At 41.2% G+C, this 27,247-nt stretch overlaps 2 protein-coding genes across 2 annotated transcripts in view; one reads left to right on the plus strand and one right to left on the minus strand.

Annotated features, from left to right (window-relative positions):
* The first annotated feature begins 1,096 nt into the window (after positions 1–1,096).
* On the plus strand, positions 1,097–21,691 carry LOC113145719 (band 4.1-like protein 1). Its single transcript, XM_026332755.1, has 23 exons — positions 1,097–1,168; positions 1,500–1,649; positions 6,348–6,452; positions 7,259–7,301; positions 7,403–7,478; positions 9,529–9,747; positions 9,859–9,946; positions 10,032–10,184; positions 11,258–11,355; positions 11,905–12,080; positions 13,064–13,308; positions 13,824–13,862; positions 14,886–14,915; positions 15,643–15,783; positions 16,085–17,173; positions 18,242–18,292; positions 18,722–19,123; positions 19,828–20,049; positions 20,145–20,204; positions 20,420–20,509; positions 20,658–20,738; positions 21,335–21,451; positions 21,556–21,691. Exons 1-23 carry the CDS (start codon positions 1,097–1,099, stop codon positions 21,559–21,561), a joined length of 3,753 nt encoding a protein of 1,250 aa, XP_026188540.1. The 3' UTR covers positions 21,562–21,691.
* A 4,810-nt stretch (positions 21,692–26,501) lies between these two features.
* The window catches only part of cntn3a.1 (contactin 3a, tandem duplicate 1), a 71,442-nt gene continuing 70,696 nt past the window's right edge, over positions 26,502–27,247 (minus strand). Inside the window, exon 24 of the mRNA XM_026332498.1 lies at positions 26,502–26,625. Within this exon, the coding sequence (XP_026188283.1) occupies positions 26,534–26,625 (92 nt within the window). The 3' untranslated portion in view covers positions 26,502–26,533. The remainder of the gene's footprint in view (positions 26,626–27,247) is intronic.

Below are 27,247 nucleotides of genomic sequence, written 5' to 3' on the forward strand. Positions count from 1 at the left end.
TACAAACCCTTAGTTGACTATTGTTACATCAAATTAAACTTGTGTTTTGCTCCTCCTTAATGACAGCTTTCCCTGGAAGCTTTGTATGTTAATCAGCGCCTTCCATGTCCTTTCCTTGAGAACGCCTTTTGCCATTTAATCTTATGCCGGATTTGATGCATTTTTCACATTCAGGATTCAAGGTTTACATTGCAAAGGCTTCCATAAAGACTTTCTACAGGCCAGAGTTTATTGTGGATAATTACTTTCTCTTTGCTGTAACACCTAATCTGAATATCAGCTCATTTACTGTATCTGATCTCAGAGCGAGTGCTGTGCAAAGTCCAGCTCAATTACAGCTGTGGTCACCTTCGGATGACAGGCCTCACCCTGTCACCAGCTCACACAAATTCTGCATCAGCAGTGCCGTGTGTCGCTCTCTCCAGCCCCTCTTCATTCCTCTCTCCACAAAACCTTTGGCTTTTTATTCTGTGCTGCTTTCCTTCTGACTGTCTCATCCTCCGATTGTTGTCATTTCCTAGTGCCCTCTCCTTCGCTTGTCGTCTGTCCCTCCCCCCCATCCTCTATCTCGGTGTGTCTGCTGTCTTGTGCGGTGCCGCAGGGCTCTCTGGCTGATGTAATTTATGCTATCTCCTTTGCTAGTGTGCGAAGAGAGCGTCCTGCAGCCAACACTCTTCACGGCCGAGTGCTCCTGTGGGAGGCTGTGAGCCAGCACTGACTGAACTACTCTGTTTCTCCCTTTCACCGTTCAGCTTCCATGTTAAATGACCATGCATGTGAGAACGACACTTAATCTGCAGAGTGGTAGAGGATAATTACAAATATCACACAGTAGCTGTCAGCTGCAAAGGAATTTGATGTCACCACAGGTATCAGTTCTGTAGCCAGTCATCACACCAAAATGTGAGTTTAAGTGAAGCTGGTGTACAGATGGGAAAGTGTTTTGCTTACAGCTCATGAATCAAATCTATCAGAGTCCACAGACAGATTGGACTTGTAGCAGCAGTAAACAATCCACACTGATTTTTGGAACAGCAAAAGATTTGATGCTGACTGAATATGTTTATGTGTGGTTGCAGGACTGCAATCCATTTCTATGACAACAGAGAAGGCTTTGGCTGGGGAGATGAAGAGCGCATTGGAGGGTGACGCCAGGAGAACCAATCAGGTGGGAGCGCCGTGGAACTTACAGCAGCTGTAGATCATTTCACTCGGGCTTTTCAATCACTCGGGGGCCTCCCGGCTTTCTGCTCGATATGCGAGGCAGCCAGCTGCCTTTTCCTGTGCCAGCAATTTAACATCTTAAAATCTTATCAGCAGCTCACACTACATCGTGCATTTGATGACTGCTTTACATGATCAGAGATTTTGGATTTGAACCACTTTGTAAAACATGTACATGATGCCTGTTGGGAGTCAGAACTCAGATATTTAAGCAAAGGACAAAGTATAGTGAATCGAAGCTTGCTGACTTAAAGGAAGGATTTTCTCTCTCCCAGGTTCCTGAGGAGCACGGGGACGTGGATGATAGCTCAGAGAAGACCCCCAGCAAAGCCTCCAAATCCCCCCAGAAAAGCACCAAGCGGCCAAAGACTGTTCCTGTCAAAGTCACTCTACTTGATGGCTCAGACTATGAAACTGCAGTTGAGGTACACAGCTTTTATTTTGTCAACAAGCACAGAGGAAAATAACCTATTAGTCCGTCCATCCTATAGCCACTTATTCCTAATCAGGGCCACAGGGATCTGCTGGAACCTATGAAAATAACTTATAACCACAATAACCACACAAATGAATCTGGCTGCGAGTCTGCGTTTTAAAACATTTTTCTTCTTTTCACAGTTTTACCATAATTTACATCAGTAATAACATTTTATTCACTTTTTTATTAATTTTGGCTGAGATCTGGAACAGGGGAATTAAAAATACAAGTTTACTTAAGTTATAGAAAAAGAAACTGTCCATTTTACAGACTGACTTTTCGTCCTGGGATTATTATTAACATTTCAGTTTCACGTCCATCTGTTTCTGTGATCATTTCCAGTCTGCACATAAGACAATCGGAGTGGAGATCTGGAAGTTGTAACTTTTGTTCTGTGTTTGTTGTAGGGATAACATCATGTTCCCAGAAACAGAAGTTACTGTAAGTGATAGAAATAATGGCCAAAACTGTAAAACGACCTAAAAACGCCTACAGCTTCTCAACTAAACACACAACTTCTACAAAGTTAGTAACTGTTTCACCATTTGCCTCTGCAAACTTAGGAAAACATAATTAGAAAAAAATGATTCTGCTGTTCAAACAACAGTTTGGCTGTTTCTCCACAGTAAAATGCCCACATGCTTCAAATTCATATCTTGTTCTGCAGGTGACACAAACAGACACACAAACAAAAAGCAGCATATTATAAGTCGGTGCAGCCCCTGACTCAGCAAACCAAACCACCTCGGCGGATTCAGGCAGTAATACGTGGTGCTGAGTCAGGAAAGGCTGCTCTCTTGCTGTTCTCACTGTGATGGATGGAGGGAGGTGAGAGTCTCTGCATTGTGGGGGATTGAAAGCTTAGATGAATAATCCCTGGCTGCCATGACTCACGATCCTGTAGCCTTTTTTGTTTGCAAACAGATGGGTAAATTCCCACCTCTCTTAGTTTATTGGAATTTCACAGTAGCATAAATGCGCTTCAGAGAAAATGAATCTAACCCTGGACGTGAAATGACTTCAGAGGAAGGGCTGTTGCACACCAGAGGCAGATCCTGGCCAGGATTTATGGAGGTGCATGGACCACACTACAGTCGGTGCTGGAACCCCATTGGTTTCATCTGATGATGAAAGGTGGTGGGAAAGATTTTGTTGGCTGCTCCACCTCATTCATGTCAAGCGTTTTCCTTTTATGGCTCCCACATATTTTACTTACAGCCAGTGGAAAAATATGTCAGGTGTTTTGTCACAAGTTCTCATTCTACCCAACCGCCATCTTTCCTTCTGTCCTGGTTACGTGCGCACACACACACACGCACAGATTACACATGGGCAATGACACTAGTGTATTGGGCTTTGACAGGAAATCTATAGAGCTGATAGACGACTAATGGGGAGAAAAGGGATTAAAGGAGTGGATGAGCTCCAGTACAGACCCAGTGATAAAAACAGGTGAATTATTACTTTAATTGCTGTCATGGTGTTGACAACAAATGGGCACTGATGATAAACACAGGCAGCAAACTGAGCCTCCACTCATAAGATCATAGATACTGACTGAGCTCAGTGATTTACACTGTCCAGTCTGTATTAACAGAAACCCACAGAAGTAAAATGTCTGTACTCACGGTTCAGTCGTCAGTCTGGACTGGCGTCGTGGGCTGTGCCATGGACTAATTCCGTTCTTCTTCACAAATCAATAAATCCACATAAGCGGACCACACCTGGTCACACTTGGTGACACCTGCGGACCACACCTGGTCACTGCATGTCTTCTTTCCGCAGCATGGCAAATATTGGCATTACATTAAAAACATGCCCCAAACTCTGAAAGGTCTGTTTTTACCGCGTCAAATAATTCACTAACCCTAACCCACCCGCACGCGTTCTGCTTCGTTCACAGGCCATTAGCTCCTCGCGCTACCCAGGTGCTTCAGTTTGGGTTAATTGTTAATTGGCTCAGTTTTTCCTTAGCTGAACGTTATTGGCGGCGCCTTCTTGTTTACGCAAAAACAAATGTTTTTAAAAGCATCTGGAATGAAACATCTGGCACATCTCAGAGAGGACAGCATCTGTATTTTTTAACTACTTAACTTTGGTTCATGTTTATTTTTTTAACCACAGGACGATGTACATTTCCACTTTATTAGAGAGGCAGAGCTGTTTGGAGTCGACTCTCTTGGATTCAGTACTGCTGATATTAGGGATCAGCTGCTGGTGCTGACAAGTTACCATATTTAAGAGGACTGGGCAATCATTTTAAAAATGCTCTCATGCATTTATTCTCAATTCATCCCATTCAGTCTCTGTTTTTTACATTATTACCTTGGATTATAGTGATAAACTTTAATATCTCTGACTAAAACCATATTGTTTTTGTTACGTTTGCTCTCTGGAAGAGGCAGGAGTAGCAGCTAACGTGCACTATAGTGCTTAAGTCTTAATTAAAGTGCATGCTCAAGGAGAAAACCTCATGTGGTTAACATGTTAAAACCAAACTAAACATTCACGACAAGCTTGGAATCCTTGAAAATACTTAAAGGATGATGAGATCACTTATCTATATTCTGTTTCATTCCTTTTTATTATGAAAGCACCAATCTGATATGCAATCTCACACAAGCCAGGAGATTCTGCACAGTCAGCTGCAAACTGGAGCCTCTGAAGGTTTAAATGAGTGAGGTGTTTTGCTCATTTGGTCCATCTACCTTTGAATATTGACATTTAAATGCTTATTGGTTTCTTGGCTTTGCAGTGTATAGTAGCCCCTGAATGTGATGCTGTTAATATATTCAGTGTAAAGCACAACACTCTGTTTATTTACTTCAGCTGAACTGTGCTTAAGAAACTGTCATGACTGTGAAATCAAGAAAAAAAATCTTAAGCCAATGTCAACGTTTTACATCACACTGTTATTTTGTTAAAGGGGACTTTTTTAGCATAAAAGTATTTTTCATACTACTCCACAGCTTGTGAAAACTGTTGTGTTATGTGACTTTCTAAAGTCTAAAAAAATAACTCTACATTTACTGTATCGATAAAAGTTGTATTACTTGTTAGAAAATATCGGTTTCATCATTTTTTTAACCATAATAGGAACTTGAAGTCAGGAATTCTTTTCCGATATTCAGTTTTGAGCGTCTGTCTTTACTGAGGTACGGTGCTAAATTCCTTCTTGCTACTGTTGAAATAGAACAAACCTTGATAATTTTGTGTAGGTAAATGAAATGGTATTATTTACTCATCTTCCATTTGAGGAGACTGTTGCAGTGTTTTATAAAACCTGACAGAAACGTAGCTGTGAAAAAAGTTCTGCAAGTAAATTGCATAATAACATCTACACCAAATCAGGTTAAGGTTAATACAGTTTTAGTGTTTTTATGTAACTATAAGGACCCACGGTGCCACTGCTCCACTTTAAAGTGACAAAGTTCATTAAATTTACTTTCTCTGTGGCCAGGCATTAACCCACACACATCTACATTTCCTCTCCTCATTCTGTTTGCATGGATGGGATCATCAAACTGGATTTCTAGGATTACACCAAATGGCTGCCAACACAATCAGCCCACAGAACTAGTTACAGAAATGTTATTGGAGCCAATTGGAGCGACAAGAGAATCTCATCAGCAGCTCCTGAATTGGTTGCCATGCTTGGGGGACCACCTGAGATGTGTACTGCAATTTCAGTTTGTTGGAAAATCAAATATATGTGCTGCCCCCCAAAAAAAATCTCTTGACTGCAGCCTGTGCGCGTTGATCAGCATAATTCTTGACTACTTTGCCCCTTGGCAGCAGGATATATTATTTACTGACAGACAGATCACTCTAAAATGGTTTATTAATTAGCCTTTGTTAGATCTTTTAAAGGTATGCTGACTGCACTGCCTGCTCTTCTTATAAGGGCTGAACAAAGCTGTGATGTCCTTGTAGTAACTAGAGATAGAGAAAGTGCGAGGGCACATACGCATACAGAAGGGACCTATTACTTCTGTTTCCATGGTAACGGCTGCTTGGTTGCTATGTCGCCATAGGAGCCAGGTTTCCCTAGGAGATGAATCTGGCATGTGCTTGTGTGCGTGCATGTGTGGAAATAGCATTTTGCCAAGGCCGTCTGTGCAACCCACATAGCCCATGTTTTCAGCCCTGAAGGGCTGGATAGAAAGTGGGCGTGGTCTGTTGAAATGCCGCTGAATTTTAATTCCTCCCCTGATATAGGTGTACGAAATTAGGCTCCTCCCACTCAGCAAGTTAGAGGATGCACTGGAAAAACCTCTCTGGCCACATTGTGACTTCTCTTTTCTTACAGTACATAATTCATACAACCTGGAACTGCACTGTGCACTCACTGTGTACTATACTGTACTATCCATGTGTGTGGGCTGATATCACTCATATTGCGGGGACCTGAATCTGTTTACACAGCCCAGTTCTGGAGACTCACCTGCCTTTTAGGGACAAAGAGAAGGTCCCCATAACATAAATCATCATTTTAGTGACAACTTGGTTTAAGGTTAGAGTTAGAATTTTGATTTGTCAAGTAGTATTTACAGTGAAGGTTAGGGTACATCTCCAGGAAATTATTAATCAACGTAATGTCCCCTGAAGTGATGGAAACATGACTGTGTGTCTCTGTGTGGAACAGAAATTTGCCAAGGGCCAGACCCTGCTGGACATGGTGTGTGGCCATCTGAACCTGCTGGAGAGGGACTACTTTGGCCTGACTTTCCAAGACACGGACAACGCCAAGGTCAGTCTCATAAAAACAAACCAACACCCACATTAGGAGGGCGTAGCCACTGATGATTAACTTTTAATCCTTTGAAGATCTGTAATTGGACCTTTGTGGCTCGTGCCACAAGCAGCTGCTGTTGAACCAATGTTAAGAACTAAAAACAAAATTTGTCTAGTCAAGGTGTCACTGTTTTGCCAATTTATTATACAGAGCTCTAAACAAAATTTAATTAGTGTGACATTTAACTTTTTGTTAATTTTTTCATTGAAGACAGTCCATGACAATCATGTGTTGACAGCTGATGGTGCATGTTTCCTTTTTAGCAGTTTCTAACCGAGTATATTTTGATCGTACTATGCCCCCGTTTTCAGAAAATATGTCAATTAGTTTCAGCCAAAAGTGTTTTTCCAGGTGTTACAGCAGTGAGGCTGTGGTTGGCCTTTTAGCTGTCCTTAACCACTTAAATCCTGAGAGTGGCATGCATGGCCTTTGACCTTTTAAAATGTGATCAGACAGCATGGCCTTTTAAAAATGGTGCACAGGGCGTAGAGTACACTAGAAATACTCCAGTGACATTAAGCAGAGGAAACTGGAATCAGCTGGCATTTATGGCCCCAAAATTCATGCTCTCGCTGTTTATAGGAGCCTTCATCCATTTTTTGTAGCATGAACATATTTGACTCTCAACTAGAGACTACACTCAAAAGGGAAAAGCATCCAGCGAGGTACAGTATTTAAAAGGGGCTCTTAAAATGTGATTATGGATTATTTTACTGAGGCTGACTTTCTCAAAGGGGATTGTCTCTTTCCTTCTTTATCAGAATTGGTTAGATCCCTCCAAAGAGATTAAGAAGCAAATTCGGGGTAACTGCAGCAGACACCCACTCAGACACACACTTACACCAAAACCACACACATACAGTCCTGAACCAGCGGTACCAACTTTACTGGTTGTATGTTCACAGTTGGTTCCTGGATTTTTGGATTTTCTGTCAAGTTCTACCCTCCAGACCCATCTGTGCTTATTGAAGATATCACCAGGTAGGTCTAAAGATAACAAAAGGGACTTTTTAACTCACTATTAAAAACACTAGTTTGTTTTGGTTGGATAAGCTAAAGTGCTGCTTTGTCCTGAGGACATTTTTGTTTTGGTACCATGTTTTCTTACTTACCTTTTGTGATATTAAGCTGTACTTGTACTTTCAGTTTTTCAGTTTTATGTGCCAAATGAGATGCAGTATATTGAGGAGTTTGGAGTCTTTTACATAAAACTCTACCTAAACAGTGTTTGAGTAACTCTTTATAATCCACAGTACTTACTGGAACTACTTTCTAGTCTCTGTGAAAACTGTTATTATCATTTTTAAGTTTTAATTAGGACACATTTTCTGCTGGACATAGAATTAATAGATGTGGATTTTGTCTCTGACACCACGCTGTATATTTATTTTCAGTTCGTATTTTTCAATTCTTGAAGGACCAGCAAAATTCCACTAATGGTTTTTAATATCTTAAACTGTTACCTGAGCAGTAGAAAGCAGGCGAAGAAACATTTTTGATAATCAAACCTAGGACTGTAGAACAGGCAAAGATGCAGGAGTTATGTCCTTCGTTATCTGGAAAATAGAAAACACGATGCTGAGTCAGTCATTGCATGAGATTTACTGACAAACCCAAATGTATTTTGTTCGATTTTTTGTTGTTCAAGAGAAATAAATTGTGGCCAGATAAGAATTTTACTCTCATACAGAAATGAAAAAGACCTGGTCTAAGCTCAATTTGTTTAGCTCCAAATCACAATAAAAACAATTTCAACACATTTTACATGGAACCCAGCAAATCCCTTATGAGCAGCACTTGGTGACAGGGGAGAGGAAAAACTCCCTTTAACGGAAGGAAAAACCTCCAGCAGAACCGGGCTCAATTTGGGCGGCCATCTGCCTCGACCGGTTGGGGTGAGTGGATAGAGCAGAGAGAAAAGAACAGCAACAATAAACAACAAATAGACACTGCAGGTTGGTGGGACCAGTAACTGCACATCAGCGATATACAGCTCCAGGACCAGGGACACCTGCAGAAGGTACAGAGAGAGAGAACAGAGAGAGAACAGAGTTAGTGACGTTCAACAGTGGCATATACATGTATAGTGAGAGTCCTGCATCATTTTGCGACAAGATGTTCATCATTTTGGCGATATGAAAGAAGGCAGTTCTCGAGATTTGTTTTTTCTATGAGTTTAAGGACAAATACTGGTTAAAAAGGTTTTTCACAGTAGGGCTGGAGGCCAGAGCTCCACATCCTAGAGCAGCTATATTGTTAGAGAAGCTGTTTCTGAGGTTTTTAGGCATCTTCTCTTTTCTCTGAATATAAAAATAGAAGGTTACTGGTCATCCAGGCCTTCATGGACTTAAGACTTGAAGGTCTGCTTGAAGTCTGGCTAACTGCTTTCTTTCATAGGTAGATATATCTGAGTGTCATCTGCAGAGCAATGGTAATTAATGCAGTGCTTCCTAATAACGTTGCCTGAGTAAAAAAAAAAAAGATTAACTTTGGTGAGTGTGGAAAGTTCATCATGAACCTGTACAAACTGGAAACTGTCTGATAAATAAGACTTAAACCAATTTAAGAACTGTTCCTCTAATCCCCATCACATGTTCCAGTAATAAGATGCTGTGGTCAACTAGCACCAAATGCAGCAGGTATTAAGATCCAGCATCATAGTTTAGCAGGAAGTACAGAGATGAGTCTACAAGACGATCGGTGGTGACTTTAACAATAGTGCTGTTTCTGTGCTGTGATGTGCTTTAAATCCTGACTGAAAGTTTTTAAAAGTTAATTATTGTCCAAGTGGCAAAAGCTTTTTCAATGATTTTAGCAATAAAGAGGTTGGACATTGGTCTATACTAGACAGAATGCCCAGTAACCGCAAGTACCTTTGAGAGGGATAACATTAGTTCATCAAATTATAGTGATCACCTGAATTAAGTCGTTGAGATCATTGAGTCTGCTGAGCAGCATTAACAAACAGCATGTGCCAAATATAATAGTCCATCCAGATTTGTGATATTGGCTCCTCTGTGCATTTCTTCAGGTACTATCTGTGCCTGCAGCTGAGGGATGACATCCTGTCTGGTCGGCTACCCTGCTCGTTTGTCACCCATGCCCTTCTTGGCTCCTACACTGTCCAGGCTGAACTGGGAGACTACGAGCCAGAGGAACATGGTCCGGACTATGTTAGCGACTTCCGCTTTGCCCCCAACCAGACACGTGAGCTAGAAGAGAGAGTGATGGAGCTTCATCGTAACTACAGGTCAGAAGAAGATATGACTTGACTAATGAAACTAAATGGCATAAGGATAAGGGGAGATCCTGGTCTTTTTGATTTGTTTGATGACTGATACATATGACGTTTGTGTTGTAGGGGAATGAGTCCAGCAGAGGCAGAGGTGAACTTTCTCGAAAACGCCAAAAAGCTCTCGATGTATGGGGTGGACTTGCATCACGCTAAGGTAAGGACGAGATACCCTCCGGCTTTTCAACTGCCAGTGCGTTTTTATTTGAGATCTTTTGATGCTCTGTGCCTGTGTTCATCAGGATTCAGAGGGTATTGACATAATGCTCGGTGTGAGTGCCAATGGTCTGCTCATCTACCGAGACCGCCTCAGGATCAACCGGTTTGCCTGGCCAAAAATCCTTAAGATCTCCTATAAAAGAAGTAACTTCTACATCAAGATCCGTCCTGGAGAGGTAAATAGAAACTCATCATCTTGTCTTTTGCATCTTGCTAGACTTAGTAGTTCACCACACAACTATTGCATGCACAACTCACCTAGAACAGCTGATTACAATCACTCTGGCAAAACCAAGGCAAAGGGGAAAAGGATCATTTGGTAAAGAACCAACTCCACATTTCTATTTCATGGTTTCACAGTTGTTAAAATTACATCGTCTCTGCTGACTTGATCCAAGCAGCTTAAATAGTCATTTTGCGGTTTGTGTTACTTTTGAGATTCATCTCCCACAAACCATGTGACAAGGACTGTATTTTCAGGCATTATTTATAGCCCTCAGAGATACCAAGACGAGGCAGATAGGTCATGTTTTTATTCTTTTCCTTCTCTCTGCCTCTATTGTGTCTTTAAAGCCTGATTAGTCAGTCATGAGGATTTGCACTTTTATCAAGGATTTTCTTGCAAGTGTTAGAGGCGCTGTATGCTCTCTTGGTTTTCAACCCACTAAAATTATTTTGATTTGCATTTTTTCCCCTTTGGCCTTCAAGGTATCTGCAATGTGTTTTATATCACAGTTAAACTGACAGTGACATCTTCATAGTGAATATGAAGGCCATTCTGTGCATATTCTTTGTTCTTCAGATCTATCCTCTTAAGACAGCTGTCACTTCAGATTTGCCTGGAGGGTCATCATTGTTTTTGAAGTCCTTTTGTTCTACACTGTCCCCAGAGAGTTTTTGTATGGAACAAAAGTTGGCTGCCTCTTTTAAATGGACTACTCCTAATGTTTAAGGACCTATTATATTGCTAATAACCTATTGATTTGAAAGCATCTGCTGCTGTTCACCTCACTAAACATATGATGGAGGGAGTGCATGAAGTGCTGATGTGTAGGTTGGTTAACCTTACACAGCAGTGGGAGATGCAAGCATATTCTACGAGTAGACAGAAATAAACCATAGATTTTTCCATAGCTGTGGCGTCAACACAACTCACACTGCCACCATTCCTCAATCTTTCCCTGCACTTGCTCCCTTCACCTCCATTCTTCCTTCTCCACCACCTCCACTCCCCTCCCTCACCAAAAAGTATGAACAGTTTGAGAGCACCATCGGCTTCAAGCTGCCCAACCATCGGGCCTCAAAGCGGCTGTGGAAGGTCTGCATTGAGCACCACACCTTCTTCAGGTATGATAAAGACACTCACAGATACACAGACAGAGGCACTGTCTTCATTGCACCATGCATGAGCCTGGCCAAGCTATCCTTCAAGTAACACTTACTATACAAATGTATTGTTGTCTCAACCTTTCAGGGATATGTTTTTACGGCTCGCGTATAATTTACTTGAAAGGAACTGATACACAACTGTAAACTAGTAGGGAGCTTCCCGAGGATGTTGGCGTAGTTTGCTACCAAGCACATGGACAATGGAGCCTGGTACACTAGGTAACTGAGATAAAAGGGACAATATCACTGTGTGTCAGTAAATATGAAGCTACAGGCAGGAGATGGTTAGTTTACAACAAGAAACAGAAAACATCAGCCTGGCTCTGTACGATGTTAATAATATCTGCCTACCAGCATGTTGTTTGTAGGTATAGACTCATTTTTTTAATTAGAGACCTGGAAAATATAACCGCACCCATTTCTGTTTTGTCTATTAGATTCTGAGCTGTTTATAAGATGTCAAAGCACAGAATGTGGTAGATTTACACAAACTAATTCCTGTTTCAGGTTGGTTTCTCCAGAGCCACCTCCCAAAGGCTTCCTGGTGATTGGATCCAAGTTCCGCTACAGTGGGCGGACCCAGGCCCAGACCAGACAGGCCAGTGCTCTGATTGACAGGCCTGCCCCACAGTTCAGTCGGTCCGTTAGCAAGCGGTACATGCTGCCTCGCAGCATTGATGGAGGTGAGTTACCTTGAGCGTCGCTCATGTTCCGGGATTGTATTGTGTGAGGCAATAACTAAACCCCAGACCCCCAGGTTTAAAAAAAGCATTTACCTGAAACATACTCTTACTCCCCTGGACAGTAAATACTATGTAAAGATTTTATCTAAGCATGAAATCCCTCTGAAAAATAGAAATTACAACAGGTTTTAAAATGGGATTTTGATTTTACACAAGTCACTGAGATCTGTCCATCCATCCATTCTCCAAACCACTTAGTCCAACTCAGGGTCATAGGGGCTGGAGAAACGTCGTTGAAAAGAAAGCCCACGGAAACATGGGGAGAACATACAAACATGGAATCTTCTTGCTGTGAGGGGACAGTGCTAACACCGTTGTCATCGACATGGACAACAAAACGCTGACATTAATCAGATTAAGACAATATTCTGATTAAGAAACTACCATGTAAACAGCGATTTTTGATTAATCGACCATAACCGGATTGATTAATCATAGTCAAAGTAAGCAGTAATGGAATTAAGACGTGGAGTATTCCTATTTTAGTCTCATTATGAAATGCGTGTAAACACATGTATGAACACACACACAGCAGATACCTACACACACACACACACACAGCAGATACCTACACACACACACACACACACACACACAGCAGATACCTACACACACACAGCAGATACCTACACACACACACAGCAGATACCTACACACACACACAGCAGATACCTACACACACACACAGCAGATACCTACACACACACACACAGCCGATACCTACACACACACAGCACATGTGAAAATTGTCCTTCCATTCGGCGACATCATGAAATGAATATACTAAAAGCATCTCATGTAAACACCTTATTCTGAATATTGTCTTATTTGGAATAAGGTCAATAAGGGGACTGTAGTCATTGAGATCCTGTAAAATATGTTTTTGTACATCCAGTCAAGTAACAGCATTATCACTTTGCCAGCCTCTGCTCTAGGTGATAGTATGGACCAGCTCTCCCAGAGAAGCTCTAGCGAACGCACACAATTCATGTCCAGAGAAGACCTAGACCAAGAGGGCAGCCTGGACCTGGACCATGATCAGTATCACTATAAGGACCAAGACCAGGATCAATACTTAGATCAGGAACTGGACCAAGATGAAGGTCAAGATCTGAGGCAGGCATGGGGCGGCAATATCTCAACACCCTCAAAGACTTTAGAGCTCAAGGTACATGATGAGTTTAAACACAGAAAGTGAGTTTCAGTGCAGTTTCTTTTGTGCTTTAGCTCCTTCTGTTGAGCCCCAGCTGTGCTGTCAACAATGTAAATCAAATCATCACCTGGTAACTGCAATATTTCCAGTGTAAAAACTACGTCAGTTTTGAGGACAGTGCAGCGAAACATGCAAAGCACTTCCTTTGGCTCATTTTGCGTTTGACTAACACTCCTCATCCTCCTCTCTCACTTTTCTTTGAAGACTGTAATCAACATCCAGATTTTCCTCCTTGGCCTAATTTCCTCTGTTTTCTGCTCCTTTCCAGTCTAAGACGTCTCAGTGTGAATCCTCTCTATTCAGTGTTTCGTAAATTGCCTCCCAAAGTCTAACTTTGCCTCTTTGTTGCAGATGTTATTATTTTTTATCCCACCTGCCTCTAACAGTTCTTCTCTGCTTACTTCTGCAATGTTAACATTCTGCTAATGTCTGCTCTCGTTCTCTGACCTCCACCTTGACCTCTGCTGCAGGGTGAGGAGGCAGGCTCGCCTTTAGACTCAAAACCAGAGGTATTTCGACATTAGACCTTAGTGTGTGTCTTGTGTGGTGTTGGATGTCGTAGATCATGCACCTATACTACATGTTTGTTAAGCATAAACTGTCCTTTTTGATTGTTTGGGGATTTCTTTTTATGTCATGTTTTCCAGGATTTAATTCATTGTAATCTATGGAAATTGCATGAACTGATCTTCAGATAAACAGGCATGAAATATTCATTTACTCAGCCTTTTTTTCTGTCTGTCCATTGGGAAATAGTTTAAGTTGAAATTCATGGTAGATGTTAGAGTATACACATGTTGAGGAGTAGCCATCTCGAACTGTGTGAAATTAGAGGGACTGGTTGTAACGAGCAGGATAAACAGACGGGCCTTAAGCACTGTGGATGATTAAATCAGTGGTTAAACAACTCTCCTGTTACTTCAGCCTAAATGTGGAACTATCTCATTAGTTTTATTTCATAAATTATTAGTAGCATTATTAGTATTATAATATTTATGTATATCATAAATATGTTCATTTTGTTTTTTATTGTTTCGTCACATAGATTGTTCCAGTGTATCTAGTCTGTATCAGTACTGTGCAGGTGTCTGTGGTAAGGTTAAGTACCACACTTAATATTGGCATTGCATTAATCCCTAAAAGGCCTGTTCATTTGTGGTTCCTAATGCCTCCTCACCAAATCCTTGGATAAAGAAGTATGTGAATAATCCCTCTCTCCAAGCACTTATGTTTAAGTCAATACATGACTGCATTAATTATCTGTTGGCTCACACTGAAATGGATTGTCTCTGTCTTCTTGGCAGAACATTAAATGGCTTTAAGCTCTTAGGCTCTTAGTCCGAAACCCCGATGGTGTCAACTGTTCGTTTGTTTGTCAGGCCACCTGCCTTTTTGACTCACCTGCAGCACTTTACCTCTTTGTCTCTGCATGAAACTTTTCTTTTCTCTACCGCCTCCTCTGCCTAATCCTCGACCTCCTGCTTTGTTCATTTCACTTGCTCCATCTCGGGCTGCCTCCTTTGCTGGACAAGGATCTGGCCACACCTCGGCCCAAACAGGAGGTACTGCTCGTCCCCTCTTTGCATGTGCTGTCTGTTACCCTCACCAGGTGTGCTGTGTTTCCGTATTCATTACCATGACTGTCACATCGGGTTAGAAGACAGTAAACAGCAACAGAAATGGAATAAAAACCGGTTATTTTTTCTACAACATAAATAATTGGTGTATTCCTGCAGAAACACTTCCTTAGTATTTCTGTGGTTTGACATTAGTGTATGTCAGTTGCATATTTTCTGAAAGTTGGTGTCTGTCTTTAAGCCTTTCTTGCCCTTTAAACACTATATGAAAGATAAGCGAGTTTAGATTAAAGTTTGCTAGGTGCTCATTAGGAATGATGTTTATATGATGTAGCTATGAACAAGTGCATCAACTGCAAAGTGAGTTTGGTGACTATATTGCTGAATAGGGCTCGTCCCTCTAGTTCAAGGTTTTAAATTCTCATTTAATGGTTTTGTCTGTAACACTGCAAGGTAAATGAAAATTGTTAAAATTCTAATCTGAACCATAAAACGATCAATGTCTGTCTCGTCATCATCAAGACCTGTATTATCCAGACATGTGGTGCAGCATTTACGTCCTTCTACGGCACAGTTAGGGAACAGAAACTTCAGAACTGAGTTAGTACAGCATTTAAAATGAAAAATGTTCATATTCTTCAACTGTAGGAACAACTAATAAGATTTTAATGTATACTAATATGTGTTCCTGTGCTCTTCACTGTTTGAGCAGCAGTTCTTGGATAAGCCAGAAGATGTTCTACAAAAGCACCAGGCCAGCATCAATGAGCTGAAGAGGGCTTTGAAGCAGCCAAACAGTAAGAAACGCCTCTCCTCAGCTACCCCACCCGGAGGGACCCCCGAGCGGAAATCAGTAAGAACAGCATCCTATTCTCAGACGATTATACTTTCTTACGGCATTTCCCCTGCTGTTCTAATATCTGTCTGTCTATCTATGTATTTAGATGTTGTGTTGGTCAAACTTTTCCTACCATGTCTGCTGTTTCCAGTCAGAAAACCCAAAACAAAACATTTTGAAATATGAAAGACGCACAGGTCCCTGTGTTATTCTTCTTGAATGATAACTTTCAATAGAGCATTTATAGGGGTAACAATGATCTCAGCAATCGAGCAGTACGTACCTAGGCTAATGAAACTGTTCTATGTCAACATAGGCGACCAGTGATGCCAAATTGATTGACAAGCAGGATGATTATGAAGGTGCGCTGGATACTTACTCTAAAATGGAAAAGAGTAAAGCGTCTTCTATGGGTAGAAACACATTTGCTGTGACACCTTGGACTGAAGTAAATATGAACTATTGTCAAACACCCTGGGACCCCTCGAGACCTGGACTATCTATAAAACAGGAAACAGGACTAAGAGACATGACCCCCATTGATAATACCTTGGCAACTAATGGACATCTTGTTCCTGTATTATCAAGGAGTGCTATTCAAGAAAATGGATATGGCTCTCCTGCGGTTGAACAGAGGAGTGCAATGAACAACAGAGATGTGAGGGATTGCCAGAATCAGCACGACTTTGAAACTACAGTGGCGTTGGATTCTCTCCTAAAGGGCAACGATGCCAGAATTGAGAGTGGCATGAGGCATTGTGAGACTTGTAAAATAAAAGACCCAAGTTCCACGAGAGCAAAGGATTGCTACAAAAGTAGGAACTCACACTCAGAAGTCACCAAAATAGTCCCTCTCAAGCCACAGAGATCAAAGAAGTCTTTGAATAAAGAGAACAAAGGTGTTGTAGCCTCTCCAACTCACAGCCAGCCCGATAGAGGCGCGTTTGGTGTGGCTGAGGATGCACAGATGATAAAATCAAAAGACAGATCCTGTGAGATAGGAAGGAGAGTGGATGATAATATGGTACTGCAATCCACTACAGATGTTGTCATGGAAAACACGGAAGTCATCAAACACCACAGCAAATCTGCAAAGTCATATCAGCAGCAATCTCACCTACATCAAGAGATTCAGAATGAGCTGCTTGGACAAAATGAGCTCAGAGAATGCAGAGATCCAACAGGGCAAAGGCAGTGCACAAGAGGAGGTGTGCTGAAGGAAAATCATTTCCACAACAACTTAGAGTTCAAAGAGAATCTCCCCTTTAGCTCCAAGTTTGCAACGGCTCCCCCTCAAACTCTTCCTCTGAAAACACAGTGGTCCCGAGACAAACAAAGCAACACGGACAACAGCCACATCCACCACAGGACGCCCACCCAAGAAACAGCCAAGAAGAAGCAAGCGGTAAAATCTGCCCTGAAACTGTTTGTCAATCATCGGAAAGTAAAACATTGCATGAGCTTCAGGCAATGTAGTGCAGCTCTTGTTTTCACCATCTTAAAACAAACAGAAAATATCACACACACATACTCCAGAACTCATGTGGCTGTGTATGAGAAACCAAAACTTCACGTTCTTTGGCATTGCATCATTGACCGACTCAATTCACGACCATAGCCCAGGGAACTTTGTGCTTTTCCTTGTTTCCCTGCACAAAGCTTGACATCTGCCTGGCCATTTCAGAACCCTGCGGGCCTTTAAGCAAAGTTCCCATTGCTTAAGCTTCAGGCGTCCCTTTGTATCACTTTAACCTGTCACGTTAACACCTGGTCTCTCCTTCCAACATCCTCACAGAATAACGGTGGCTGCTGTTGCAAGGAGCGCAAGACCTTTCCACCATTTTTATTTAAGACCTCTTTTTCACATAATCTCAGTCCTTTTTATAAATGGCTGATAAGGGCATTTGAACTGAATGTTCTGCCTTGGCACCTCTGCAGCAATAGCAGAAAATAAAAAAGGCGATTAGATGTAATCAGAGGCTGCAGAGCTGCCAAACGTCCTCAGGGCTTAGGCATTCGTACGCTACACTTATGAATATGAATGCCTTTTTCCTGACAGGGATTTTGAAAAATCTAACCTTCCAGTGCATGGCATTACCATTGCACTTGCAGTCATATTTAATGATGTCAACCTGTGAAATATACCCTATGTGCATGCTTCTTACAATAGTTTTGAGTCTCAAGGAAGTTTTCATGTGTGTTTATTGTGTAAGTTTAACATAAGCACTGTCTCCAGGTTGATGAATTGTTTCCATTTTATAAATAATGCAATGAAAGCATTAGCTTAGGCGACTCAGCTGTGTGTTGCTGCTGCATCATGTCAAAGGAGTGACAATGAAAATATATCGTTTCTGGTAATATTAGGTTAGCTACAGTATTGATGGTTTGGTTTTTGGCAGTTGTCATTACTATGAATTGACTTATGATTAATTGGTTCTCTATTAATGTTTTCTTGTTTGTTTCTCTTCTGTAGGAGACACCTCCCACCCCTGCTATTCACGAGGAGCCTCTCAATGAAGCTTCAGTGAGTCACCTCACAGTTTGTGTTTCCCCTTTTTTTAGCTAGACCTTTCCTTTTTTCTGGAACTGGGTAAACAAACCACACTTAAGAGTATTTAACACATTTTTCTTCAATAATTTGTTTGTTTGTATTTGTAAGATGTGGCCATGATCTCACTATTCTAATTAAAGGGAAAAGCCCATTACCAAAATTAAACAGCTAACTCAAAGGCTAAAGCTGATTTAGAATGTTTTACTGTAAAATACAGGCAATTATTGGAAAACAGGCCCAGATTTTTATTTCTAAGTGATAGAGAAGCAAAAAAAATGTATTTTCTATAGCATATATTCTTTGATTATACATAAAAATAAATCTTCCTGTAATATGAAATTCTGATGGTGATGGTTAAATTACATTACACTATATGAAAGTATTTTCTTTGAACTTTTACAGAGGGAACCATGGGAGAGGCGTCTGGGCTCTGTCTCCGAGGATGACCAGGACCATGAAATCCTATACCTGAAGGAAACCCACCTGGGCATTGAGCGCAAATGTTCCAGCATCACAGTCAGCTCCACATCCAGCTTGGAGGCCGAAGTAGATTTCACGGTCCTCACAGATCTGCACACAGGCATGGAAGAGTTCTCCAGGGGGATGTCAGAGCTTGGAGAGAGGGATCTGTCACCCGATGGGGGTCTCTGCCTGGCCATCGACTTGCTCCAACAGCAGGGCCCTTTTGAACCACCTCCTCCTTTAGTGTCCGCTCCCCCTCCCCGAGCAGCCACCAGCAGCCCCCCAGCCAAACTTGTCCATCCTGAGGAGGTCCGACCAGAGGTCAAGCGACCCGATATGCAGGTAGACCAAGTCTGTCTAGACAACAAGTCTGATCCTTTGATTTATTTTGTTCAAGCAACTGAGAGAAACTATTTTTAAGCACCTAAAAATATTCAAATTGCTCCTCTTTCAATCAGGCTGCAGTGCAGATGGGTATGGGTGTGAACGTAAGCCGACAGTCTTTTATACCTGCTGTGTTTTTTTTTTAGCTAGAAGCACAAGAAAAATAACTAAAAGGCAAAATGCAGGCAAGTGTTTTGCAAAACCAGGAAGTGGGACTGTATTTCTATCCTTCATAGCCCCCCCCCATATAACACCAATACATCACCCTCTAAGTGCTACCCAAGTTTCCATCAAAGTGTGATGACAGGCCACTAAAGTGAGCTGTTGATATCAGCAAGCTCTGTTTAAAAAGCTCCAGCTTCCCTGTGCAGTAGTTGGTCAATGTGAGCGTGAATGAAACACAAAAATAAAGCAGTGACAACATTTGCACTGTGGTTCAAATGAAAAAGACACACACACGTCATAATATGATGACACCCCAACTGTTAGTGACAGACTTCACAGAAATCTAAGGCTTATTCATTGGTTTAGATTTATGACATGAATTGTCACCAGTTTGTTTGATATATTGAGGTAGAACTAAAATGACCTTCGTATACAGCACGGCCTTAAATTACACAGTCTGTGGCTGAGACGTGTGCTTGTTTATTTCTTCTTTCAAGCCTGTAGTTCCCAAAAAACCAAAGCGGTCAGTGCCGGTGTCGTCGTCGATGGATAGAGAGCAGTCGCACAGAGAAGCCAGTCGTGTCGCTGCTGTCGCACCACTGAGCAGGGAGACCAGCGATGTGACGCCCACACCAGCAGTGAGAAAGACGGACATCAGGACAGAGACTCAGCCCAATGGGTCAGAGGTCACCACAACCATTGTGGAGTTTTCAGATCAGGTAAAGAAAACCTGAACTGTAAACAGCGCTCATGTTATTCTGTCATCCTGTTGTTCTGAATAAAATAAGTCAAATAATGAATTCGTCTATTTCAGGACCATGGGATCACTGGCCTAAGTGAAGTTTCCTATTCTACGAGACCGACTGTGTCTCCTGTGAGTGCTTACAGAAGGACATGTCCAATTTTAGCAGCAGCACTCTTAGTTCTACTCTCCAGGGTCTAAACCTAATTACAAAAAACAGACATTAAATGTAAATGTGTGTGCCTGGATTTCCTAAAATATCTAAATGCTTTTTGTCTGATGGTTCGTGCATACCCGTGTGTGTTGGCAGACCTTGTTTAATGCAGGTGGCTGTTGTGCTTCCTCAGGTACATATGGGCAGTCTTGGAAGAGAGGCATCAGAATCACCCATCCTTGTCGCTGAAAACGTTACCTCTGCAACCACTCATGTCACCAAGGTAGAGAAAGATGAGTATTAATTCAAGTGGAGGATTTAGTGTGTAACCATGATAAAGTGGATTTCTGCAGTTTGAAGTGCAGTACATTTCATCTGTCTGAATACAGTTAAATGTGGTCTATTAAAAGAAAAGCCACTGTGTGTTGCAGACAGTCAAAGGAGGATATTCTGAGACCAGGATTGAGAAGAGGATTATAATCACAGGAGATGATGATGTTGACCAAGAACAGGTGAGCTGAAGTGGCCAAATGAGCTGTGGATGAAACAATACAGCCAAAACAGGGCAGTTGTTAGTTTGGGGTGTTTTTGCACATTTATGTTATTAGCAGTAAGTTTTTTAACCATCTCTTTATAATGTCTGTTTTTAATGTAAACACTATCTATTCTTAAATGCAGACGTCAATATGCCCAGAAGCCAGGCTTTAGGCATACACTACATCAGATCCACATTAGCCTTTTTCAGTAAATACAGACACTGAATTAATGCATTAGGTTTCTAAGTGAAAAAAACATATAAACGTTAGAAACAGTAAAAATTGTGCCCATTGCAGCTTCCACTAGGCCCATTGACATGAAACGGCACAATAACCCAAAGATATTCAATTCAGTGTATTCTGTATGACAAAAAGCAGCAAGATTGGAACTTATTTGATTAATACTTATAAATGATTAGTGATCAAAATATGAGCCGATTGTTTCTCTGTCGTTTGACGCATTTCAGTTTTATTTACAGTGTTTTTAGTGGAATTTAGTCTGGAGCCATAAAACACAGAAAACAAGAAGTACTGTGCTGAAGGTTTAAACACAGTTCACTCATCGCTTGCAGGCTCTGGCTATTGCAATACAGGAAGCCAAGCAGCAGCATCCAGACATGCAGGTGACGAAGGCGGTCGTTGTCAGGGAAACAGAGTCATCCACTGAGGATCAACATGGAGCATCAGAGGTGCAGGTGCCATCTTGACTCTAAAAGATAAAATCTGGCCCCACAACCTCCTTTTGAGTTTTAGACATTTAAGGTTGATTCACTATATATATGTTTTTTTGCAGTCCTGATTACCTGACACAAGAGTGCCCCCCTCTGGACCAGAAGTGTAAGTGCCCGACCTGAAATTGCCGCCCTCCATCCCTACTGACTGACTTATCAGCGGTGCTCACATCGAGCCCCTTGCCCACATTCACACTGACACAAAGCTGAAAATTTGTATGCTTTTATTTGAGCATTTTATTATTTTAAATCATTCATGTCCAGCAGAGCGGCGGTTGGTACATGGTCATATGTGTCTCTGACGGGTCGACAGCAGATCTACAAACAATTAGACAGATAATCAACCAAATTTCCTCCAAAGCTCTCAGGACCTCTAGGTATTCTTTAGAGTTCAAAGGGGATTGCATAGAAGGGGTTTGCACTCATTTCACACTGTGAAATAATTCAAGATCACTCATCCCATATAGAAAGTATTATTTGGAAAATAAATGAGAAGTTAACAAGTAAAAGAATCCATGACATGTTGCTTCAGTTCTGTTAAAGCTTCCTGTGAGGCAGGGATTAGCAAGAGCAGAGGAAATTACATGTTTCATTTTCATTCCTGCAGCCAGAGAAATGACCAGATCCTCTTGGTCCCACCCCCATCACACTGATTGATGAGGATGCACTGATTGGAAACGATCGGGGTGTACCCACCATGTCCTCTGGTGGAGTTTATTCAGTTGTTTACGAGTCAGAGCTCGTCTCATGACCGTACTTCCCCCCGTTTCACGTAAGATTTTACTTCTGTAAAATGTGTTTCAGGATGATGAGTGGGTGGCAAATATGCAAGGATATAATTTGAGTTCCTGCATCATTAAACTTTGATTGTCCTTTCTGGGAATTTCTCTGCATATGAATGGACATTAGCAGCTGTTGATACACACAGTATACTGTGTATTATTCAAATGGTGGCAATGTAGTTTCTGAGCACGTTTCAAGATGAGCCCAGTTCCTCTCCTTTGCAGGCCTGTAGACATACGTTCAGAATTCAGGTGGATCTAATATTGCTTTGGCCATTTAATGTAATCCGTACATAGAATAGGCTGTTCCAGCCTCAGAACTAAAGGGATGTTTGAGATGTTTGCATGATAATTTATTGTATTATTGGATTGTAACTGATTAGTAGGAATATTAACCGATAGGAGGGATGGATCACACTATCCACAACCTGTAAAAGAAACACCATGAAAAATCATAAAGATGTAAAGTCTGAATTATTAACAATCCAAAGGTAAATCTGAGCTCTGAAATGGAAAATAAAACTAAATGAGGCTTCCTAGCAGGAAATGAGGAGCATTAATAAGAACAAGTATGAAATATAAAGCACATCATGCATTTGGTTTATTAATCACCACATCTAATGACTGCACAGCAGCTACAGTTTGTTCTGATACAAACCTTTAACAGATTCATCTCATTTGTAGTCACTGGGGTTGTTTAATATACAAGTCTGCTTTACATTCGATTTGTAAAGGAACATAAAGTAGGTCTGCAATGCCTAAACCTTTTTTTTTGCTGCTGTTTATTCTACAATAGCATTTCATCTTTCAAGAGTCCCCTTCAAATACTCATTCAAGCAAAGTACAGTGTTATTATTAAAATATACATTAGGAGCAGCAACTTTGAACATGTAGTTGTGTGTGGTTTGGTACATGAATGTTAGAGGGTTGCCATAGAGATGTAGTGTCCCAATTAAGTTAGCAGTCAAACTGTACAAACTCAGATTTTGTATGAAATAACTTTCTATGTACAAGATACTTTTGGTTACTAAAGTACCAGAAAGTCAAATGCATAAACATGACATGACAGGGTTTCCCTTTAATCACAGTGTCCTTACATTACTTGTCTCTCCTCGCAAGACTGAGTATGATTGATGATGATTGGTCATATATTTAAAATCAATAGCTGCGACAAAATAATCATTGGATTGAGAAAAAGAGTATTAAAAACTGTCATGTCAGGTTTATGGCCGTGTTACTGAGGTTTACCTCTGGCTTTCAGACACTAAACTCTACAGTCAGTGTTCACATGTGTAATGTAACTCCTGTTGTGTTTCATATTTTGGCTCCAAATCCTTTAAAGTGATGGTTAAATCATGGGTGTCAAACTGGAAGGTCGAAAAAAAAAATAATGCAGCCATGCGTACCGTGTACTGTATGTTGGTGGCGTTTGGTGGATTGTGAAGCTGTAAAGTAGTTAATGGACTTGGGCTTGACGTACACCAGGGGGCACCAGTTACCTAAAAGAGAAGAGCTTTGCATCTAGCACACACTCACCCGAAACCCTTTTCACCGTCCTTCACTAATGATCAGACCTGGACCCAGCTGTGAGGCCAAACTTACCTGCCTCTGTCCAGAAAAGGCCTGCTCCTGGGAGTCTGACAAGTAATAACCAGACTGTGATTAATCACAGACACTTGGCTGTGGCTGAGACACCTGGTGCTGCAGCCTGATTGGATGACCTCTGGCTGACCCTTAGACCTAGCCCACTGCTCTCTGTACAGAGCCCTCCTCCTCCACAGCAACTTCATCTCTCCTGCTCTTCATTGCTTGGTGCTGTGTCTTTGCTGTACATTGTACTTGCATTCCTTCTACATGAATAAAGAGGAGAGAAAAAAGAACAAGATGAGATGGGAAGCCCTGTGTTTGAGCTCTACCATGTATGTGTTTGTCTCATTACACCTGGTACGTGTGTATTCGTCCTCCCACATGCACCTGCTGCTGAATCTGTTTGTAAGAAAAGGCTAAGAAAAGTGTTTTTAATCCGATGTACACGTTGTATATAAAGCAAAAGTATCTCACCTGTTTAGTGTGGTGATATTCAGCTGTCAGTCATGCAGACACAGTTTATAGTGTGATATGAATCACACAACGTCCTAAAGACACAAATAAATCTTCAACATACAGAAATTAAAACGAACATTTTTAAGTGAAGTCCTAATCTCTAAATTTAAGTGTTCTTATACAGAGACACAGGGAGGGAGGGTTCACATACATTTTTCAACCAATATCGACCACAAAATTAATTCACATTGTACTAGTCTGTTAAAATGAGGGTTTGAATAGACAGAGAGCTCGCCTTACAGCTGTGAGTCAGGTCATTGGCAGTGGTTCAGGTTTTTGTACAGTACAAACGTAAACTGACCTTGATGTCAAGTTAATGAAAATGTAGTAGCTTACAGGAAACGGTACTTTGACAAAGTAAATAAATCTTACCTGAAGGTACTTGCTTTTCCTGCACATCCGCTGAAGGTGGAGTGTAAGTGCTTCACTTAGACTGAACTGCACGATGAGGAAGCGGCACTTAACATTTGACACACGTGAACTTTTAGCCTCGCTGGACGTCCATGCCATGGAAATGGCATCATGTTTATTAAAAGCAGCTCGATCCAGTCAGACATCCTAAGCAACATACACTGATCAATCTCATGCCAAACATCAGCTGACGGCAGAATACCAGCCCTACTTGGTAATAAGCTATGTTAGAAAACTCAGTAATCACTGCCACTTGTACACGTATGACAATGGTCATCATGAAAGACACAGGAGAAAGGCATGTTCGTTCTGAACTCAGAACGCCCTAAACTATGATCTCAAAACAAACCTCAGCAAAGCGAACAGTAAGGTCATTTAAATTATACCAAGCTGAAACATGATGCGAATAAACAGAGGAGGAAAATAAATAAAACAACAACAACATGGATCGTAATCATAAGACTTAAGGCTCATTTGGGACCTGAGGATTTCAAACATACAGCGGCTCACACTGCTCTTTGTTACAAACCTATCAAGAATTAGGGAGGAAGGAAAGACATCAATTAATCAACACAGGTCTGCTGTTTACAATGGAAGCTGTTTTCAGAGTGTACACGCTGCATTTCGCGATACAACAGGTGGAACTGAACCTTGTTGGTTCAATACCTTTGGTTCCAGTCAATGTCATGAGGTTTCAATGTAATATGGTGTAACGCAAAAGCATCAATAAAATCCAGGCAGTTTCATAAAGCAATGAGCTCCCTGTCTTCTGGCAGGGATTAGTAAAAGTTTCCTTCTTTTTCCTTCAGTTCAGGAAGTTTCCCAAACACAGAGATGAGGAAAGTGACTTTATCCATTTTTAGTCTTAAATCAAGCTTAAATGTAACTTTGCTCTTTCAAGAACGAGCCGAGTAAATATTTACTTCTTCTTCTCCGACTCCAGTTATTATAAATCCCATCATCCTTGAACAGTCCACCGGTACATTATATACACTCAGTGGTCAATTTATTAGACACAACTACCCAAAGCTCATGCAGTCTATTACAACAGTCCTGCAGTAAATCCTCCCGTCATGAAGGTGGTTTTAGAGACTACAAACATTTTGGAGGTTGTAGTTTGTGTTTCTGTTGAAAGGAACTGCAGAAGAGATTATCCTGGCTTAGCCTTGAATTCGAATAGGGTGGACAAAATAATTGGGAAGGCCATCAGAATCACAAAACACAATGTACATCTACACTATACATCTGAATCATCGTCTCTCTTCAACAAAAATTGAACACTACAATGATTGAAGCCAATTTATGGCAGAACTACAGTATTAGACCGCATTAGTTTTAAGTAGGTGTCGAATGAGTATACCTATCCGCTGAACAGCCCCACAGAAAAAAAAACATATACACATCCTAATTGTGCACCACAGAACACTGAGGCTCCAAGGTGTAAACCATACGAGGTTATTCACTGGTTAGAATAAAGCAGAGAAAACAGATTTTTATAGAGAACGCAGCCAGTCACGGCGTCCTTTCAGTTCACAGAAGTGACTTCTGAAAGAGCCAGTTCCTTTCAGTCACTCCTTTAGATAGGTGAAGGAAAAGTCTCCTCCTCACAAAGAGATCTTTGTAGAAAGAAGAGGAAAGACTACACAGGGTAGGATAGGGAACAGGTAAAAATGCAGCTGTCAACCTCTTCCTGTCTTTGACCTGCTGTTTCTCCTCATAATAAGCAGCTATGCTTCCTTCCTTGTCATAGCACAGTCCTGGCTGTGAGGATTAAGGCTGCGAGGTTGACCAAGGGAAATGCAGACAAGTCAGGAGCTGCCCCCATGGCCACAGAGCCTGAAATGCAGAAACAAATCAAAATCCACAAGGTCTTGTATTCATAAAATCCAGTCTGATCTAAAACTGTATGGAAATAACAGCCTAAGTATGAACTGTGGCAGCACAGAAATGCATTCACTACCAAGAACTGTGTGTGTGCTGCGTACACAACGTGCTGTAGATGGCACCAATACACTGTGCTTCATCAGGGGCACATTTACAGAGCTGGACTAGTGAAGCGAGTACAGCAACAGGAGAAATCAGCCACTAGCAATATACCTTTCATGTGTGGACCAGTTTTGTTGGTTGATGATGGCTACGGACAAGAATCTGCGTTTTACAGCAGAGGTGACTGTAAAAGTGAAAAATATTTGTTTTTATTTAAATAAATATTCAAATTAAATATTAAATACATTTTTATTTATATTTATTTGAAGACACCATTTCACACAAATATTTAATGTGGAAAAATACCTCATAAATTGCTAATGTATCTCTGACTCTTTTCTCTGTAGCTGGCAGAGAGTGTAGCCTCAAAGGATAATGCAACGCAGCTACAGAACATGCTGTATTTATGGTACTAGAGTATATTTTTACACTCGCACACACTCGTCTTTGTCACAGTCTCTCTGGGAGTTTT

This window comes from Mastacembelus armatus, chromosome 7 (genome assembly GCF_900324485.2).
Source record: "Mastacembelus armatus chromosome 7, fMasArm1.2, whole genome shotgun sequence".
Classification (NCBI taxonomy): domain Eukaryota; kingdom Metazoa; phylum Chordata; class Actinopteri; order Synbranchiformes; family Mastacembelidae; genus Mastacembelus; species Mastacembelus armatus.

Bases quoted from the DNA above. Each gene is read 5' to 3' on its own strand.
- LOC113145719 (XM_026332755.1), top strand. From the start codon at position 1,097: ATGACAACAGAGAAGGCTTTGGCTGGGGAGATGAAGAGCGCATTGGAG. The intron at 13,309-13,823 runs GTACATGATGAG...CCTCTGCTGCAG, and splicing joins CAAAGACTTTAGAGCTCAAG to GGTGAGGAGGCAGGCTCGCC. The intron at 13,863-14,885 runs GTATTTCGACAT...TTGCTGGACAAG, and splicing joins CTTTAGACTCAAAACCAGAG to GATCTGGCCACACCTCGGCC.